Below are 22,305 nucleotides of genomic sequence, written 5' to 3' on the forward strand. Positions count from 1 at the left end.
GTTGCTGTCTACTGGGATGATATTTGGGGCACTATAGCTTTAAATTTCCACAGTAAAAATGCACCATATTCTCAGAAATAATATAGGGGGTTGTGTTTGAGATATGTGCAGTGTAACTGTATTGGTCCAATGGGGAATTTTTTTTTAACCCTCTGTAGAATGCTGAAAAATGCCAGTTGCTGTCTACTGGGATGATATTTGGGGCGCTATAGCTTTAAATTTCCACAGTAAAAATGCACCATATTCTCAGAAATAATAGAGGGGCATGTGTTTGAGATATCTGCAGTGTAACTGTATTGGTCCAATGGGGAAATTATTTTTAACCCCCTGTAGAATGTTGAAAAATGACGGTTGCTGTCTACTGGGCTGATATTTGGGGCCCTATAGCTTTAAATTTCCACAGTAAAAATGCACCATATTCTCAGAAATAATAGAGGGGCATGTGTTTGAGATATCTGCAGTGTAACTGTATTGGTCCAATGGGGAATTTTTTTTTAACCCCCTGTAGAATGTTGAAAAATGACGGTTCCTGTGTACTGGGCTGATATTTGGGGCACTAAAGCTTTAAATTTCCACAGTAAAAATGCACCATATTCTCAGAAATAATAGAGGGTTATGTGTTTGAGATATATACAGTGTAACTGTATTGGTCCAATGGGGGAATTTTTTTTAACCCCATGTAGAATGTTGAAAAATTACGGTTGCTGTGTACTGGGCTGATATTTGGGGCCCTATAGCTTTAAATTTCCACAGTAAAAATGCACCATATTCTCAGAAATAATAGAGGGGGTTGTGTTTGAGATATGTGCAGTGTAACTGTATTGGTCCAATGGGGGGAATTTTTTTTAACCCTCTGTAGAATGCTGAAAAATGCCAGTTGCTGTCTACTGGGATGATATTTGGGGCGCTATAGCTTTAAATTTCCACAGTAAAAATGCACCATATTCTCAGAAATAATAGAGGGGGTTGTGTTTGAGATATGTGCAGTGTAACTGTATTGGTCCAATGGGGAATTTTTTTTTAACCCTCTGTAGAATGCTGAAAAATGCCAGTTGCTGTCTACTGGGAGGATATTTGGGGCGCTATAGCTTTAAATTTCCACAGTAAAAATGCACCATAGTCTCAGAAATAATAGAGGGGCATGTGTTTGAGATATGTGCAGTGTAACTGTATTGGTCCAATGGGGAATTTTTTTTTAACCCTCTATAGAATGCTGAAAAATGCCAGTTGCTGTTTCCTGGGATGATATTTGGGGAGCTATAGCTTTAAATTTCCACAGTAAAAATGCACCATATTCTCAGAAATAATAGAGGGGCATGTGTTTGAGATATCTGCAGTGTAACTGTATTGGTCCAATGGGGGAATTTTTTTTAACCCTCTGTAGAATGCTGAAAAATGCCAGTTGCTGTCTACTGGGATGATATTTGGGGCGCTATAGCTTTACATTTCCACAGTAAAAATGCACCATATTCTCAGAAATAATAGAGGGGGTTGTGTTTGAGATATGTGCAGTGTAACTGTATTGGTCCAAATGGGAATTTTTTTTTAACCCTCTGTAGAATGCTGAAAAATGCCAGTTGCTGTGTACTGGGATGATATTTGGGGCGCTATAGCTTTAAATTTCCACAGTAAAAATGCACCATATTCTCAGAAATAATAGAGGGGGTTGTGTTTGAGATATCTGCAGTGTAACTGTATTGGTCCAATGGGGGAATTTTTTTTAATTCCATGTAGAATGTTGAAATATGACATTTATCAAGTACTGCACTGCTATTTGGGGTGCTATATCTTGAAATTTCCACAGTAAAAATGCACCATATTGTAAGATATTATATAGGGGTGTGTGTGTGAGATATGTGCAGTGTAAATGTGTTGGTCCAACGGTGGAATTTTGTAATATATGCAGAAATGTTATAAAAGGTAATTTGCTAGAAATGAGCGGATATTTACCTTTAATTTGTTTAATAAACGTATCTAATTTTGCAGGGAGATATATTTGTGTGAGAACTCTGCAAAATCCACTAAAAATTGTAACATTATATGATTATTATCACATTTCCAGGTCTAAGGCACATTTTGCTAATCTTAAGAAAAAGCGTCTGATGGCATGACCACTGATTTGAAACTGTCTGATAGCTTGACTCCAGTGAATAAATGATGGGTTACTATAATAGTATTATAATGCTGTTTTGAATGCTGCTGTTAAAATCAACAAATGCTTTATTTATTTATTCATTTATTTTTGGAAGACCTAGTCCAGACTTTACCACCCACATTTAAGATTGCCAATATTGGTCCCCACACCCATATACTTTATGGTGTTCGGCCCATTTCAACATCTTCCAGGTTATATGCAATCTACAAGAATATCAACAATTAAAGAAGCTGGGCCACTATTTTACTAAATGATGATTATTATTTTTTTATTATTACCTTTTTTTTATTAAGAGTCAACAAATTATATCCAAGGCACAAATGCAATAATGAATAAAAAATTTACCAATGGCCTAGGAGAGAATTTGTAAAGATACATATATTTTTGGGGAAAACAATACCTTATTATTTTACGCTTTAGGTTGGCTAAATTCTTAGCCCAAACACTAATCCAGTAGCATGAAGGTGATGAGTAAACCATTGGACACATGAGAACATGGAAATTGGCTCCATGTAACACAAAACTAGGTGTTGGCACCCAGAGGAGATGACGAGCAAACCTGCATTGCCTACCTTCCAGGCATGTTATAAATATGTGCCAGCCTCACCTACTGGGAAATTCAACCCTGAACAGAGGTGAGTCAGAGTTACTGATTAAACCGCAGACTGACTCACCTACCTTCAAGCATGTATATCCTCAAGCCCTGGCCTGCTAAGATTGCTTGAAGACACACAGGTAATCTTCCCCACATGCACCAGACGCTGTTTGCCGCTGTCTACCCTGTCTGTGCCAACTCTAACAGCCAATGCGAATGCTAAGTATAAGGAATAGGTCCTCATGGCGCATACATTCATTTCACTAAAGTAGAGGTTTTTCATACATAAGTGATCAATTATCTAGTTTTTACACCAGTGACGTTAAGGAGACTGTTCCACTGGGTGCTGGCTCCTTGTAAGTACTACTGACCTTTTTGGTGTCTCTTCTGTGCACCACAGAGCTGTCAGCCTGTCTTCCTTTTCTGCTTCTCCTCACATAAATCACTTGCCTCCTGCTGGGTACTTCTTCTACTATCCTGCTTTGTTCTTCTCCCAAGGGCTCCTTAAAGGTGGTCTGTACCTGCACTGGCACCTCGGCCAGGAGCCATGACCTACGCTTCAGCTCTGCAGTCAGGTGAGTGCAGAGGAAGGCAGCCAGGCAAAGGGCGAGCAGCCGGAGGGTACAGCCTCTCCAGCGCAGCCTGAAGTCCCTCCTTAGCATCCTCTGGCCAGGACCTGGGTCTGTCCGAGGGAAGAAGGGAGTCGCTGCATGGACCGAGCTCGCTCAGGGTCCCAGACAGCTGCTGAAAAAGTGTCCCAAAGCCTGTGCCGCAGCCGCAGCTTCCCCCTTCCAGTTAATGAGTGATGAGAAGAGCAGCCATGCATGCAGGGCAGGAGGGCTGCATATCTTAGAGGTGACACCAGTCTGGGGCTGGAGTTAAAAGTTACCAAGGAGAGTAGTGTTATGCAGCTGATTAGGGTGTAGGAGCCTCCCCCTCTCTGCTAACTCTCCTCCCCGTGCCGTTCTCCGGCTGCTCCTCCAGTCCCATGTAACCCTATCTCCAGCTCTGTGTCCTTCACAGCCCGGGCCTTAAGAGCAGACAATAAAAAAAACATTACAGCCTATAGTCATATATACTAGAGAGATAGATACTGTATACATATATATATAAATTGTTTTATATAGCGCCATCAGTAGCACTGTATGTCTCTTCATTAATGTTTAGTGTGTATGAGTGTATTACAGCAATAAACATATTTAAAGGGCATGAAATGTATTTATAAATGAGTTTCTTAAAACTAAATATTTAGAATTTTAACCAACAATTGCATTAATAGCTATTGACAGGTCATGGACTCGTAATTTTATCTGTGTCTCCAGAAATGCGGCACAAAACAAAAGTGTTAGGGGTTGCGCAATACCAGGAAAGCCACATAGCTTAAAACAAATTATTAAATGAAAAATGTAAACATATTCCGCTTATATTTATGTGAATGTATATATTTGCCCTGATAGTCTGCCTTAACTTTTGTGTTGGAGACATAGATTGGCACACAAATGGGGGGTCGGGAGTGTTAGATGTTATTGGAGGAGCGATGGTTCGGTACAGGGCCGAACTGGCGATGATGGGGAAGTCCTGGCACATTAATTCTGCATATGCGCAGCCACATGCTAGGTTTTAGAACTAATGTAGCATGTGGCAGCACACTCCAGTACCCAATTAGTGAGTGTGTGGCGCTGTTGGCTAGTGGCCCGCTGGATTTTTGCCCAGTGTGCCAGATGGCCGGTTCTGGCCTGGTTTGGTAGGCTACCCCTTGATAATGTTCCTGCTGCATGTTGTAGAAACGTGACAGTCCGGTGACAAGTATACTGTGTGCCTGCATCTTTTCCGAAACTGCCTGCCATCGGCATTTTCAGCTCCAGACTCCCAAAATAACATAACTCAGCACTGTCACTAATTACTTAAACAGAAAAATCCGCTTTTTAAATAAATCACTTATTTTACAGTTGAACGTGAAACCAAGTGAAAAAAAAAAATAGCATACTCTTCTGCAAAACATAATATACATATGAAGAGACCCCACAGTATACAAGCATTGGCATGCAGCGTGTCAGCAAAGTGCACATAGTCTGCTTATTCGCTCACTATATGTCATCTCTGAGCTAATCTGTCACGGATTGATGCGCCCCCAAGACCTCTAAAGCCCTGACACAGGTCAGGGGCAAACATTTTAGGGACATGTAGCCTGAGTTTCTCATTACTGAATTTTTCATCTATAGCAATATCACTTTTCTCTACAAATGCATATTTTATATGGAATACTAAAAACACACAAACAACCTTATCTTAAGGTTTTGGAGAAAAAAATAAAGATTTTATTTACCGGTAATTCAGCAAATATTAATTTGAGCTCCATAAAAGTTAAGAATGTGAAAAATACAAATTTCCTTTGACTTGAGATATTTGCTATTTTTATAGTGCTTTGTGGCATTTCCCTTTTATAGAGCAGGGAATTGCAGGGCTCTTTCACATATGAGGGACTGCTAATTATATGTTGTTGAGTTATGATCGGAATTTATGGAATTGATGGGTAAGCACCCTCTGTTGAATGGATAGAAATTGTCAAAAGATAGGCAAACTAGATTTTGAAATGTCTAGATTCTGCCTAGCCTCACTGCACTGACCTCTAGTTAATGCATACCTGTCTGTAATACCAATTCACGCAGTCTGATCAATAGTATTAAGTTACTAACACGTAGAATTAGCATTCAAAAGTGGGATTCGGCTTAGACTACACTAAATGGCGAAAGAGTTTTTGGTTTCAGCCCGGCCCATGATTTGTCTTAAAAAAATACAGCAATTTTGTACGTATAGTGTGTGCCCCAGGCATCTGTACACAAAGGACACCTGTAGTGTGGGAATATAAGGGTCAGGAGTAATTCTGTCTTTCCTAAACCTGTCTACTCTATGCTTAAGTATACAAAACAAAGATAGCATTACTCCGGGGACTTTCTAATGAACAGATCTGTTTTTGTCTGGTCCCATAAGTGAAAGAATTCCACCTGTTGGAAGAACCAGATTCCAGAGCTGCCTATACTAACAAAGGCCTTTTCAAGATATTACTCGCAGTAGCGAACCTTAAAAAAAAATGTAGCATGTTAATTAGTGGTTGTTTCCCACAACTCCTTTAATTTAATTAATGTAATGAATTTCTTAATGGTTGCACAAGTCAGATTGTTATATACTATTTGTTATCGTCTATCTACTCATTGTACAGCGCTACGGAATATGGTGGCGCTATATAAAACAAAAATATTAATAGGATTAAATATTTCTCTCTAATCAACTAGTCACTATTCAAAACAGGGTCTGAATTCCTAACGTTCAACATTTCAGTTGTTGGAATAGATCTGTCTTCTGCAAAAACACTTTTTCTGGGATCAACAGAGCACATATTTTAAATATATTTTGATGGCAGATAAGAGCTATTCAGTGCATTTAGTCTGCAGTTTTATCCTGACCATAATCAGTCTTTGGTCTTGTTTTTCAGAATGTCTTATGCGTATCCCAAGCATGTTTAAATTCTCTTGCTGTATTAGCCTCTGCTACTACTGCGGAGAGGCTGTTCCCACCATTTCTCTACCACCCTCTCAGTAAAAAAAACTTCCTTACATTAAATCTAAAACTGACCCTAGTTTTAAATTATGACATATTTTTGCAAAATGACTCCTAATTTTAGGCTTACTTCTCTACTAAACTTTGTTAAAATTATTTCTGCTGCATCTCCCTTCCTCTGAGTTATACACACTGACATCTCTTGATCATTTTTATCCTGCAAACCATTTACTATGTTTGTAGCCTTCCAATGAACTCTCTCCAAAATGTCAATATCCTTCTGCAGATGAGGTTTCCAGAGTTGTACACAATACTCTAGGTGAGGCAAAGTGGTATAGCTACCTCCATTCTTGCTACTAATGCCCTTATATAACCCAGAAGCCTGCTTCATGTTTCCTACGTTTTAAATTATTGCATGCTCACATTTAAATCCTCGGAAATAATTACTCCTTGCTTCTGTTGCCACTGACAGAAAAGTCATTGCCATATTCAGCCTTGCAATTTTTATGTCCCAAATCTTACATTTATCACTGTTAAAACAGCAGTTGCCACATTCTTGACCTTTTATTTGCATGTCAGTTTAAGCTCTCTGAAAACTAGATCAGCTCTTCATTGGTACCACGGGATTGACACTGCTCCCTTGGGATCACCCTGAAATAGTGACTCTTTGTCAGGTGGGCATTGCTGGCCATAGAACTGTATGGAGGTGCCGGGCTGTCTGGTAGTTGATGGGATTAAACCCCTAATCCTATCATGTTTGGTGTATAAATATCTGTTATGTTTTATATAAACTGAGTTCTGTTTTATTCCTACACTAAGTCTCGGCTAGTGCTTGGTGGGATATAAAGGGTTAATCCCTTGAGCATTTAAGCATTTAGGGCAAGGAGGATTTCTACTCAGTCTGAGTACGGTTCTCAATCACATTTGGTGGAAGAAGTGGGATGTCCTTCCTTGCCAAGGTAAATTCAAACCACCACCAGGATACCTTCCTCATCCTCCTGTGAGTTACAGCTGATGGAAAGACTTTATGTCTTATGCGTATCCCAAGCATGTTTAAATTCTCTTGCTGTATTAGCCTCTGCTACTACTGCAGAGAGGCTGTTCCCACCATTTCTCTACCACCCTCTCAGTAAAGGGACACATATTCAAATGGTTTATGTAGAAAATTAAATAAATATTTGTATGGTTGTAGAGCTGAATCTGGATATAGTTCTGTACTAAGACTCCCACTAGTGGTTATTCTCTTTTATTATTATTATTATTATTATTTATTGTTTTATATAGCGCCATCAAATTCCGTAGCACTGTACAATGGGTGGACAGGACAAAACAAGTAGTATGTAACATATCAATTTGACTTACAGAGACAACAGGTGAGGAGGGCCCTGCTTAAACAATACAATAGGAAAGAGTGCCGTCATTAGGGATGGACCAGTCACACTAGTAAAAGCATTGCAAGAGAGGGACTAGGAAAGGTGAGCTAAAGGAATATGGGAGGGCGTTAATGTCCAATGTTGTAAGCATCCTTAAAGAAGTAGGTATTGAGGGATTTTTTTTAAGGAATAAAGGCACAGAGAAAGGCGGATAGACTGGGGGAGAGCATTCCAGTGGATAGGGGCAGCCCTTGAGAAATCTTGTAAGCGCGCATGAGAGCTAAAAATCAAAGGAGAGGATAGAAGGAGATCATTGGATGAGCAGAGAGACCGGTGTAGAGTGTATTTAGAGATGAGTGATGAGATGTAGGTAGAGGGACTGCTGTGAAGGGCTTTGAAAGTAAGAGTAAGGATTTCGAAATGAATCCTGAAGCGCACAGGCAGCCAGTGAAGAGACTGACAGAGGGGAGAGGTGTTAGTGAAGCGATGGGAGAGGAAGATAAGTCTGGCAGCAGCATTCATGGTGGATTGTAGAGGGGTGAGACGGTTAAGAGGGAGACCAGCTAAGACAGAGTTACAATAATCAAGGCGGGAGATAATAAGGGCATGGACGAGAGCCTTAGTGGCATGGTGTGTTAAGAAGGGACGGATGTGGGCAATGTTTTTAAGATGGAGACTGAATGTGGGCGGTAAGTTTTTAGAGACAGACTGAATGTGGGGGTGAACAAAAGGTCAGAGTCAAGGGTGACACCAAGACAGCGGAAGTGAACAAGGAGAGAGCAGTGAGCATGAAGAGTTTGAAGGAGAAGAGCAGAAGAGGGTGATCCACAGTGTCAAAAGCAGGAGAATGGTCCAGTAGGATTAGCATGAAGTAGTGGCCCTTGGATTTGGCAGTTAGTAGGTCATTTGTAACTTTGGTAAGGGCTGTCTCAGTAAAGCGTTGAGGGCAAAAACCAGATTAAAGAGGGTCAAGTAGGGAGTAAGAATCAAGAAATTTAGTTCATTGTGTTTAAACAATTCTTTCAAGAAGCTTAGAGGTAAGAGGAAGTAGAGAGATGGGACGGTAATTGGAAAGATCAGTCGGGTCAAGGGAGGGCTTTTTCAAGATTGGAGTAATAGTAGCATGCTTGAAGGAAGATGGGACAGATCCAGTAGTGAGCGAGAGGTTGAAAATGTGAGCTAGAGTAGGGACAAGAGTAGATGAAAGAGACTGGGTGAAATGGGAAGAGATCGGGTCAAGGGGGCATGTGGTTGGACAAGAGGAAAGAAGAAGAGAACGTACCTCCTCTTCAGTGACAGAAGAGAATTGATGTAATGTAGTGAAGGGAGAAGAGGTCAGTGGGTAGAAGGGCGCATAGTCAGAGGGAGGGTGAGGGCAGGGTGGTGACTGTACAGAAATGTCATATCTGATATTATCAATTTTATTATTGAAGAATGTGGCAAAGTCAGAGGCATTAAGGTTAGTGGAAGGGGTAGTAGGTTGAAGAAGGCAATTGAAAGTGCCAAAGAGTCGTTTAGGGTTATGAGACAGGGAGGAGATGAGGGAGGTGAAGTAGGTTTCTTTAGCAAGGTTGAGAGCAGAGTAGTAGGAACGTAGCATAAATTTGTACTGCAGAAAGTCAGCCATGTAATGAGACTTTAACCAACTACACTCAGCAGTGCGGGAACAACGTCAAAGGTGTCGTGTTACAGTCGTGTGCCAGGGTTGGAAACGTGAGCGTTGTGAGGAGCGAGTAGAAACTGGGGCTACATCCTCAAGATGTGAGAGTGGAGTTATAAAGGAAGGTAGTGTTGTTAGGGCACGGTATGTTAGATATAGGATAGAGGAGAGGGAGTAAAGTGGTTGAGAACTTCTGAAGGTTAATAGAGCTGAGGTCTGGTTAGGCGAGGATAGGGTGCAGGGGAGTGAGTAGGAGGCAAGGTTAGAGAGCAGGAAAGGAAGTGGTGTTCAGAGAGGGGGAAGGGGAATTAGAGAAGTTAGTGAGAGCACATGCTAGAAAAAATAAGGTCCAGGGTGTGACCATCATCATGAGAAGGGGAGTTAATATGTTTTGTGAGATCGGAAGAGGAGGTAATAGAAATACATTTTGAAGCCATGGGACTTAATGTGGTGTCAACTGGGATGTTGAAGTCCCCAAGGATTAGAAGAAATATCAGAAGAGCGAAAGAGAGGCAGCCATGAGGAGAAGTGGTCAAGAAAGATGTTAGCCAGGCCAGGGGGACAGTATATAACAGCTATGCGTAAGGAGATGGGATTGGATATTCGGATAGCATGGACTTCAAATGAGGAGATGGAGCAGAGGGAACAGGTTGACAAGTACAGGTTGAGGAGAGTAGGAGGCCTACCCCACTACCCTTCCTGTCATCAGATCGAGGAGTGTGAGGTGGAGGCCACCATAGGAGAGAGCAGCAGGAGAAGCGGGGTTACAAGAGGTTAGCCAGGTTTCAGTTGGGGTATGTGGACCAAATTATTGAAGTTTCTGAAATTTTGAATGTTAGAGGATGGGAAAGATAGCACCACAGGAGGGCCAGGATTTGGGAAAATATGCCCAGCTGCTAAAAGAAGCAGAAGATAGAGTGAGAGGAGGTGGGAATGGGACTTGTGTGAGCAGAGAGATTGCTGGGAGTGAGGGGAGGTGGGAGAAAGGGAGAAGGTGAAATTGAGAAGTGCTTGGGATGAGAGAAGGGGAGAAGAAAGTAATGATGGTGCAATACAGACATAGTGTGGAGGTGCTGGTGGCTGGAGAGAGATAACTGTTTTACTTATAATAGAGGAAAGTGAAAAGAGGAACAAGAGGATTGTGAGCATGGTAACTGGAGACAGATGATGATGGGAATGGAGTGGTGGTGGAGCAAACACAATAAGCAGTAGGCAGCACTTGATGACAATTTAGTGGCATATTGATTGCAGGGAGCCTCCAGGTTCCTCTTTGTCCTTCCTTGTTGTCCTCCTTGGTGAACTCCCAAAACAGTGGCACTTAGGAAAATTGCCAATTGGGTGAAAAGTGGCACACATATGGAAGGTGGCCTGTGCCTCTGAGACCTTTGTCATTTTGTAAGTAATTAGCCTCCATTAAGCTTGGCCATCGTGCATAGTCAGCATTCAATTGGTATATACCGTATTTGCTTGATTATTAGACAAGGTTTTTTTTTTTTTGAGCAAATGCTCTGAAAAATACCCCTCGTCTTATAATCAGACCTCAAATAGGTCTGACTATGAGACGACTAAGATCCAGTTCCCCCGCAGCTGCAGGGGACCTGGATCCTCCTGTCTCCCCTGTCATGCTGGCACCGGTGCGGGGAATTTTCTCTGACAGTTGGGGAAGGTCTGCGCGATGGACGCAGACAACCCCCGCTGCTAGCCACACCTCCTTCCGGCTGCAGCGTAAGTTGTCTACACGCTGCCCCGGCTGCATGACAGGGGAGTCAGAAGCACTGGTAAGTTTGGGGGGGGGGCGGGGGATTGTTAAATGGGGGGCATAAGGCATTTCTGGAGGCAGAGTGTTCTATGAAATGCCTTTTAACCCCCTTAATGCCACTTTTTTTAAAAAAAGGAAATAAAAACAAAATATTTTTCTCCACTGTAGCTTTTATTAACAAACAATTGTTCACATAGTTTACTTGAATTAACATTTACTGGTAAAACTTTTTTTTTATAGGGTCCTCTTATATTCAGGCTTTTTCTTTTTTTCATAAATTATTATTCAGATTTTGGGGGGTCGTCTTATAATCGAGCAAATGTGGTAATTATAATGTATATTGAAAGGTGGTCAATAATAATGAAATACCAGCAACATTACAGTGGGGTTTTTTTTATGAAGAAAACAATGCCCCCAACCTTTTTCTAATTATAGGGAAGGCATGTTTATTGGCTTTAAGGCATCTAAATGTCTCAGACAACATATAGAGCCTCAATGTTAAAAAGCAAATGTCTAGTACATGAAAGTAAGGCTCGACATTCTTTTTATGCAGAAAAATCAACTTGTTGCCCCTAAAATAAGAATATTTTTCCGTTCAGCTGGGGATCACAGATAGGTTATCCACCTAAACATTTACAAATACTTCCATTGACACATATGTAAAACATATTCGAGAGACAACATAAGTAATACATACTATTCACTACAGTCAAATGCATATTCACTAAAAGTGACTGCATAGAAAACCTACACATTGAGAACAGAAAAGATCCAGTCATGGTGATTATGCTACCTAAAGCATTTCTATCTTCAGACACACCTTGGGTGTATGTAGGATTACAAGTAAAACATATATAGAGAGAAAATATAGTTGTGGACCTAAATCTTCATGTTAGCGTTGTTGCTCCTTCTCCTATTTGCATATGTTTTTTTTCTGGAAAATACTGAAATATATTCAGGAGCAATGGCCTCTGCATGGGAGAGATGATATATATGATATGATAAAATTGACAGTGCTTCCACCCAGAGTCATTATTTAAAGAGAATATTCCCTCAACCCAAAGTATGGAAAACACACAGCTAGGACAAAGGACGCACACAACAAATTCACCAACAGTTCATTTAATAAACACAATTTATCACTCTGAAGCATATAAATCTTAGCTCAAAAGCAAAAAGGCTATAGCCAAAATTACATATACTACTGTTCAAAAGTTTAGGGTAACTTTTCATGGAAAATAAACAAATTTCTAGCTGTAACATAATTGAGAAAGGATTTCCTAATGATTAGCCCTTTAAATGTAAACTTGGATTAGCGAACACAACGTGCCATTGGAATACAGTGATGGTTGCTGCTAAAGGACAGCTGTACACCTAAGAAGATGTTCTATTAAAAAGCTTTTCCAGCTACAATAGTCATCACATCTAAGAGCCTTTACCAGTAGTGTATACGTACGGTATATATATATATATATATATATATATATATACATATATATACACACCTTATAACATAATGAATACATAAAACTGTGGTACATTCTCTCCCCTCCATGGCATGTCGATTCCTGTCACTGAGTGGCTGCTTGATTTCAATGGAAGCACTTTCTGTGCATCTGAACAGACCCCATCCACAGCATTCCCAATGCCAGCAACTGAAGGTGAGTATATCACATGCATTGTGTTTAGCTGATCACTGTGACGGAAAACGACCTGTACCCCGACTGGAAACATAGCTCTTTGGGAACCTCAGCAGCACTGTAGTACACAGAAGCATAGCAATACAGTGCTTTACCACCCTGACATGGGCAGCACTGAGGCTTACCCCAATAACAAGACAGGACTCGTATAAGGAACTACCTTTATTAAGGAAACAATCACCACCAGCCTCCAAGAGACTTTCAAAAGGCTGGAGGTGAGTTATGACCAGCATGCATCACACCATATGTAAAGTGTAATATGCAGATCATATGCAAATTAGTTATAACAGAAAACCACACCAACTTAAACAATCCTGCTATCAGAACCAATAATATTGGTCAGACAGGCAGGAGGAAGTGGGAAACTGGGATCTAAAGTGCTAAATACAGGGCTCAACCGTCTATAATGGGAAATACAGCCTCCAGGCGCCCCCCAACTCACGGAGGCTTCCGTGACAATCTTGTGCATGCAAGATAAGTGGGAGGAGAAAGTACATATGGGGGGATGCTACAAATCCCCCCATGCATTTGCAGGGGAACACTACACATTAAGTTCCCTTTAAGAAGCACCAATAAGAAACTGTTTTCATTTTAAGTAAGCAAATTTATACTTTCTTCTCTGGCAATGTCTCCCTTTTGACTGATCTGTCATCTTTAAGAAGTGCAACAGCATCTTGGCGGTTCTCATTTACTTTGCAAAGATCTCATATTTTCTCTCTGTTGTGGAGTCCTGGTTTTTCGGTGTCAGGATTTATAGCCACAAATAGTTCGGCTTGATTTTGTTATGCTATAACCACTGGGCAGAACTGTAACTGTGATATCAGTGATCTCAATTTAACCAGCTCATAGAGAAGTTACCATGGACCAGTTAGAAAAAAATCTGCTAATACACATATATAGATAATGTACCTCAAATACATTTTTGTGCATACAGACAAAATGTTAATGTCAAAATGTAAGATGAAGAAAGAATGTGTAATTAACTTCATATTTCTGAATTCTGAAATACGAGGCAGATTTAGTCACATCTGTTTGGCATCACATATGCAAACTAATTAATTCAGAGAGAACAGAAGGTAAAAAATTAAAGAATGTGCCCAAAATGTCTGAAATGTAGCAAGGGCGAAAAAAATATCTTCTCATATTAAATATAGAATTGAAACCTATTAACGTGATTAATATAAGGGGTATTTAGAAATAGTTTAAAATAAATATATATGTATATATAACTCGACAATATTTTTATATTTGATGATATGATGAATCCTGAAATGTAACTTGTCTCCTACCTCCTGATTTACTTGTCTTTTTGTTTTCAATTTTTAAAATTTCCTAACAAGTTGTCGAACTGGACCATAATCAGGAATCAGGAGGAGTCAATTTCAAGATCTACAGAAATTGACAACATGCCAAAGGTAATGTTTTTTTTCTTAAACACTTTTTTTAATATTTAAGTTAATCATTGATACACACTTACCAAAATTAATAGACGTGGTTTCTGTGTATGTCCAGGTGGGGTCTCTTTAGACCACTCTTAAGACACTTACTGAAGTCAAACACATCTTCTGCTCAGCAAATAGCTGGAGTGTGGAGAAAGGGGCGAACACTTATGGAGCCATACAAATCTCCTGTACAGCAAATAGGGAGGTTAGGGAAAAGGGGCTAATGCATATGGGGGGATTATGGGTCATTCTACAATCAAGATTGGAAAATTTGAGGTCTGCAACTTCTAGGTCAGTTGACGTATAAGTCAGGAGGTAGATCTTGAGGTCAAGCACCAGACAAAGCGAGAAGCGAAAAGCATAGTGCACATTGACTTCACGGGAAGGAGGAGAAAGAGTTACAGAAGTTTGCTGGAGATCAGTCACGGCTTTTATCGTAGTAGCGCTGCTATGGACTATTCTGTCAGTGGACTCAGATTGCATTGAAGATAAGAAATTTGCTTTTAACATTAAAGCTATTTTCGTAAACCCACCTTCCTTTTTTCTGCCTTCTGATCGATGCTCGAACGTTTTAAGTCTCTGTATGTGATCCGTTGAAGTGGCTTTTGTGTGATTTAAGAAGATGGTTTATGCCCCTTTTACTGTAAAGGTCTCTCTTCTTACTAGTTAAATCTATATGCCTTATATTAACATACTATACTATATGTGTTTTTTGTTCCTCTTCTGAGCTTTTTTGTTCCTTTTATGAGCTTGTTGGGACCTTGATATACATATTATGATTTATTCAAGGGGATTTTTATAGTTTTTATTACTTCGATTTTTTGGTTTTATTGTTTATTCATTATCTGTGGGTGCGCAGACACTATTTTTTATTGTTGGATTGTCTTTTTGGGCTATTGGGGAGTTTGTTCTTGTGTTTTTGCAGCACCACTCCACACAAGTGTGTTGCTCGATTTTGACACACATATTGGGTGTTACCTGTTTCTGTTTTGGAAGTACATTTTCAGAATTGATAAAAAAAACATCTTCTACCCTATGTTGATACAATGGTATCTACTAAGTGCTATAAGATAAAGGAACACACAAATGCATAAGAAAAGTATATTTAACTGTAAAGCATTAGGTGTCTTATGCACTCAAATATGAGGGGTTCATAAGAACCCTCTAGGCATCCTCTTGACAGGATTTGCGGAGGTCAAAGTGAGTATTTTATCAAAGTAAGTAGCTCTTTTCTGCCCAAATTAAGAAATACATAGTGAAGCACTTGCCAAGTACTTTAACACACATTCACCATTGGTGAGGCTGTTTGTAGACAAAGATTGTGCCTTTAACCATCCGAAGAAGGAATTATTGGAAAAAAAGATTTTATCTTGGTTATAAAGTGTTTTAAAATATAACCCTTTTAATGCTGGCACATGTTTAATTAATATAATAAATTAACTCTAGGCACCTCCTGCATCACATAAATTGTACTAATCTGTATAATTAAACTTTTATTTCTGACTATTTCTTATCACTGGTTAAACACAATTAGATTTCAACACATTTTGTTATAGTAAATCTAACTTTAGCAACCGCCATTACAACCAATTCTGGTGCTCCTTTATGAGCAGGGCCGGCCCAAGACAAAATACCGCCTATCCCTCCGTCCCTGCCGCCCCCCCATTATCTACCCCCCTTGTACTTACCTTTCAGCAGTCCTGCGGCGAGTCCCCTTGTTTGGTCTCGGTGCCGGCTTGTAATGCCGAGCGCCGGAAATGACGTCATCTTCTGGCGCTCATCATTACAAGCCGGCACCGAGACCGAGCTAGAGGGCTCGCAGTGGAGAGAGAGAGGGGCGCCGAGCGGGTACTGACAACTTGGTAAGCGAAAACTACTCGGCGCCCCTCTCTCTCTCTTCCGCTTTAAAAAAAAAAAAAAAAAAAAGGACCGCCCCTTCAAAAGTGCCGCCTGGAGCAGTTGCCCCACTCTGCTCCATTGTCGGGCCGGCCCTGTTTATGAGGCAAAGTGGAAAGGGACTGTGTGTAGGATATAAACTATATAAACGACTGATAAGTAGTAGTAGCCAGTAATCAAGGGGTGGGCTCATTCATGATTATGGCTGTGATTGATGGGTCCAACAACCTGTGTTTTTTTTCTTTTATTGACCTGGCCAATCAACAGTTTCAAGGGAAAGGGACAAGCATTAGATTGATTGTGGATCAGTCAATGACAATGACAGCTTAACAGAGGCTGAGATTGATGTTCACTGCTCATCTACTACGCTGCAAGTTCATTAATAATAGTTTACTTTAGTGCAGAAAATGTACTGGTGTGGGGTGGCTTGGAGAAGCTGTAGAGTACATCAGTTAAATACACTTATAGAGGGACTGCAGCAGACATCTTTTTCCCAATTTATTTTTAAGTCAACACAAAACAAAAATATTTGTGGCAAAATTAGGCATTTGCCTATGCTTGCAAACAGTGTGTTTTAGTTGTTTATTAAATACTATTATGTTTCTGAGTATACTTTAGTAGATTTAGAAAGTTGCCCATTTCCGCTACTAGTCAAACCACCAAAACATAAATTATCTTATCATATTTGTTGATAAATATTGGTCACAGATTCTGGCATTTTACTGGGCTTGTGCACAGTGTTACTGTGTTTCCTTTGTTGTTTAAACATTTAAATCTGTTCCCGAGTAGAGTTGTTTAAGACAGTTGCCCATTTATGCTACCAGCCAATTTCTAATTTGTGGACAACACAATTTATTTTTATTATTATCTTTATCTCATATTCATTGATAAATATTGGTGACACATTCTGGCATTTTACTGGGCCAAACCTATAATTTGTGGATAACTCAAAACATGTTTTATTATCTTTATATCTTATCATAATTGTTGATATATATTAGTGATAAAATCTGGCATTGTCACCTCGACTTCCCTAAGGCAATGGGGTACATTTCTGTTACTTTGTTTTGGTGTTACATGCCTCTGTTCATTTCTCAATATCTCATTTATGTTGTATATGTTTTTTTTTCCATTTGGAAATGTCTGTGGGAAGAGGTGATTTTTTTATGGGTTGGGGGAGAAGTTGCGGCAGGCATGTACAAAAAAGTAGTCAGGTGACACCTCCAGTTATATCACTCCCAAGTACGCAGAAGCCTTCTTGCTGGGACTCAGAAGTTGAACTACCATGAGACGCATTCAGCAGCAGCAGCACCAAACATCCTCAATCTACTACAAGTACTAGAATCTTGTCCAACCCTCCAACCAAGGACTCACTGAGGGGTCATGTGCTGGTGGCCTGCTGGGATCCAATGCGAAGGTAGCTTGTAAGCTATTTTATGGTGGAGCACAGAATAAAACCATGACTACCAGTGCCACCACAACAACCCCTGGTGCTACCTCTACTTTAAGCACTGCCAGCACTCCCTAAAGTAAAAAAAGGAAGGCACTGTCAGTGAACATAGTGAGGAAGAAGAGTAAAGGTCTACTCTTTCAGCAGGTGTGGACCTTACTCAGCCTTGTGCCCAGATGGAAAAGGATATGGTTATCAACGACACAGTTACATTAGAGACAAGCCACACCTATTCCTGTAATAATTTCTCTATTAAATGTTGCTCCTTCCACTCTGCAGCAGCAGTATAGCTATGCCATGGGTTCCTCTACATGTACTGGCAGCACTACCACCATCATCATTACAACCACCACAAAGAATATTGTCATGGGAGGAAAAAAAAATCACCTCCAGTTATATCACTCCCAAGTACGCAGAAGCCTCTTCTCTTCACAACAGTGGCATGTTCTAATATCGGATATCGTAGTTGTGATACATTATACCCAACCTCATGAAAATGTCTAGCAACATATTAATACAAGTAATAGGGTTTGGGGGCACTTTATGTGAGGGTGGATGCAATGAAAAGAGGCAACAGTGTGAAAAGTTTGCATACCAAATTGCTGTTATGCTGCGATAAAGAAGCATTGGTGAATATACACAGACATATGGAGTGCACATTTCTGTTTTCTTTTATATGGATTCCTCAGGCTTCTGCAGCAGAATGTATTCAAAAAACAACATGTCCCAAGCAATGCTCATCTAATGACAGTCATATGTTTAATAATGTTGCCTTGCCAACGACTTTTCCCCAGTAACTAGAGGTTACCCAAGGTTTGGCTCCTATATTGATGATGTCTCTTCTGTAAAAGTATTAGAAATTGTATAATACTGTGTTGAGTACAGGTAGGTAGTCTCCACCTTGATGCTTAATGCCCACAAGGCCCAGACAGTTGAAATATTTTCACAGCAGAAGCAGTTCTTTCATTTAACCCCTTCCGTACTGATGACATACCTGGTACTTCCTGGTTGGGTGTCACCCACAGACCGGGACGTACCAGGTACGTCATCGATGATGTGCAATTCAGTGTCGCTATGGATGCTGGGATCGCGAGGGACGGCTGCTACTGGATCGGTAGCAGCCGCTCCCCCTCAATTCTGTGCACGTGATCACTTTGAAGCGAATCACGAGCACGGAATTAAAATATTTAAATAAAACTGCGGTCTTCAAGTGAAGACGCAGTCCGAGAACGCCAGTACGGAAGGGGTTAATGTTTACTCCTTGTTCATGGTATTAATGAGAGTCCAGGAAAAATAACATCTCCATGGAGAGTATGAGGACTATGGTTGTTAAGCACTTCATACAATACAGTACCATACTACAATAGTTATTATAACCTTTCATAAAGAAAATATATTGACGTACAAGGCTGATACAAAGATGTGCTTCACACACATGAAATGACCAGCTGTACTTGGCACAATTGTGCAACATCTGGATCCCTGTCAAGTTCAAATGTAAAACAATTTACAAAACTCAGGAGAAACACCCCCAAATTTATGGATCAGGGGTGGACTGCTTTCTAGGCTTCAATTATTTGAGGTATTTGGGCAACAGAACATTTTAATAGCTTTCACTCCATGTTTAAGCTCATGGAGATCCAGAATAGGCTTGTGTTATATTTTGGCTGCATATGTAACCTGAATGGATTACTTCTGTGCTATTGGGATAGAACACTTGTAAAATAATCTTGTGCCTTGGGCACAATTCATCAGTTCAGATTTAATATGTTGGTGTTACCAAGCCTGTTCCTGGGTCTTTTCCGTAGTAAGCCATTGTGCTGACCATCTCACCATGCCAAAAAGTTGACACATTGACAATATATTGAGTCAATCCATGAGATCATTAATTTAAAAAACATGCATTTGCAGCAAAATACAAATAATACCCAACGTTATAGTTAAACAAGCTGATAGTATAACAAATGTTAGAGAGCAATGGCTATGGAAAGAGAATGTGAATTAACAAAATATTTGGAATTTTTTTAAGACTGATAAGACCTGCCACATGCATTTACTTTGAAGCAAAGCTCACTACACCATCTAGTGGAAACCTTGCAAATTGCTTAAACTGTATCCAAGGGCGATTAGTAGTTTTTCTTATGGAAAGAGAAAAACAAATAAACAAATTATGTAAAACAAGATTTAATACTGGACAGCATTGTTATAAAAAAAAAACTATTGTAAATCCCTTGTTTGTGTTTTAGAGGTACCCAGAAACTCTAATTATGCCCAATCATAGCCAAAGACAATTAGCTTTAGAAAAGACTTAGGGTGCCACTTACCACAATTTTGTGTGCTCAGTTGTCTGGACATTGGTTTTATAAGATGTAATTTAAGTAGATAATCAGCAACAAAGATAATCTTCATTAGAAGTGTCCTCAGGCTACAAACAGCTTAATCACAGGGGAATTTTGATTGCATAACATGTATATACTTTGCAAAACCAACTGATGCAGAGATTTAAACATCAAACTTCAGAAGTAAAATTGATGCATAATTACACTTATAAATGAAAATTGTTCTGGCAACTTTAATGTCCCAGGGTGGAAAGTGATTTAATACCTTTGAGGTAATCTTTTTCAACTGAAAGGATTAATTTTCTGCAAAGAACTTTTCAAATATTCATTCTCTGTCCAGAAAGTGAAACTGTTCATTTATTGAAACCATTGACACATATTTCAGCACAATTTGTGTTTTTTCCTTGCAAGTCAATGTAATTATTTGGAGTTATTAAGTGTAAATGTTTATCTTATGGTAGCTGAAATAATACAACAAACAATATCCCCTTGAGGACCAATGATGTACCAGGTGCATTAAAAAAAAAATCCCTAGTGGATCAGTGATTTACCTTGTAAATTGTAGTTTAAAATTGATTACAGTGCAAATCCCAGGAAGAGGGCTGACCAATGACAGCCTGGCGTCACTCTCTGTTAGCTGACAGATTCAGTGTTACAGAACTCGGTACTAGAGCCTGTTACACTAAAAGTATTCGAATGCCCAAACCAAGGGCATAACAGTTATAGTTGTAAGGGTTACAATTGCGACTGGGTGTGTCGCCAGTGGTGTAACTACAGGGGTTACAATGGTTGCAACTGCAACAGGCACCTATCTATGGGGCCAGGGGTGACCCCTTGTTTTGTCTCTTCCTACGAGTTCAAAATTGTTCAGAAATTGTTCTCTCCGGTTGGAAGGGCCCTTTCTAAACTATTTTGTACCGGCACAGGGAGACAGGAACGTATTGGGGTCACGTTGAGTCATGTGACCCCGCAGTGAAACCAAGGCTGCTCGCACAGTGTGCCATTGTGTTTGTGAGCAAGTATGTGTGAGCCTGGATATGTAAGAGTGTGTGTGTGCGAACATGGATGTGTAAGTGTGGTCATATACAGTGTGTGTTAGTGAGTATGAGTAAGTGTATGTAATTTGTGTAAGTGTGTCAGAATGTATGTTTGAAGGGTGTGCAAGGGGCAAAGAAGGCACAGACATGCTGTTTAAGGGGCAATGATGGCACAGATAAGCTGTTTGAGGACACTGACCAGCTGTTTGGGTCAAATATGGGCAAACAGGGAAAAGAAAAAATGTCGGTGCGCTAAGCTAGTCACAGGCTCAAATAATACAAATGTATAATATGAGGCCTACCAAACAGGTGTAAGCATGCTGCAAAAACAGTGTATTGGCTGTACAATGTATACAAAAAACAAAAACTGTTTTTGCAGCACCGACATTTTTTCTTTTCTCTGTTTGCACATATTTGAGGTTGTTGGCTCCTCATTAGTCTGGTTGCAGCTTGCTGTCCAGGGGTTAATAGGGAGGAGGTTTAATTGCACCTCCCCCAACACATTAATAAGGTTTTGGTAGCAGTATAAACTGCTTTGTGTGCCCACTATGTAGGAGGTGAGCGTAGGTTCTCACCCTATTGAGAGTGTGCCTTGACGTGGCGGGTGAGCTTAATTATGCTTTGGCCAATTCATATAACCAAAACCTCTCATTTATATTATGTTTATATATTTGTTGCCAACTTTATTAGGGTGAGAAGCGCAGACAGTTTTTGTTTTTTGGGTCAAATATGGCACTGATAAGCTGGAGGCAAAGACACAGGCAGGCTGTTTGGCAGTTAGGTTGGCACTGATAAACTTCTTGGGGCAAAGGTGGCGCTCACAAGCTGTTTAGGGCAAAGGTGGCACTCACAAGCTGTTTAGGGCAAAGGTGGCACTGTGAGACATGCTTGCAGGGGCGTAACTATAAACCATGCAGCCCTGGTGTGAAAATTCGTCCACAGGGCCCCCCCAACTTCAACAGCTAGTCTGTGCCATCATTGCCCCCCCTCCAACATATGTAAACATACATACTCCATCTCACCCCACTTACACATCCATGCTCACACACACAGTAAAGTACACATCCGTTCTCACACACACACACAAGTACACATCTGTGCTCACACACACAACGTCCCGTGATCTCTGATACTTAGAGGAACTGTCATTTTTCAAACAAATTTATTCTTTTGTTCAGCAGTTTTTTGTTTTCTGGCCTTTAATGGGGCCCAACTCTCATTATATAACATTTTAAGAAACTCTTGTTTAGAAACAGTGACTTGGTCATTTATATTTAACCCTGTGACTACCAAAATAACTGAAAATACCAGTCATATGAGAGGTTTCCAAAATCACGAAAA

General features: G+C 40.1%; 1 protein-coding gene across 1 annotated transcript in view; it reads right to left on the reverse strand.

Annotated features, from left to right (window-relative positions):
- Nucleotides 1-3,412, reverse strand: part of LOC149284621 (putative methyltransferase-like protein 24) — a 42,870-nt gene extending 39,458 nt beyond the window's left edge. Inside the window, exon 1 of the mRNA XM_089496490.1 lies at nt 3,122-3,412. Coding sequence (XP_089352616.1) covers nt 3,122-3,412 — 291 coding nt within the window. The remainder of the gene's footprint in view (nt 1-3,121) is intronic.
- Between the last annotated feature and the right edge of the window lie 18,893 nt (nt 3,413-22,305).

This window comes from Sceloporus occidentalis, unplaced genomic scaffold (genome assembly GCF_023333645.1).
Source record: "Sceloporus occidentalis isolate IW3139 unplaced genomic scaffold, rSceOcc1.0.p SCAF_90, whole genome shotgun sequence".
NCBI lineage: Eukaryota > Metazoa > Chordata > Lepidosauria > Squamata > Phrynosomatidae > Sceloporus > Sceloporus occidentalis.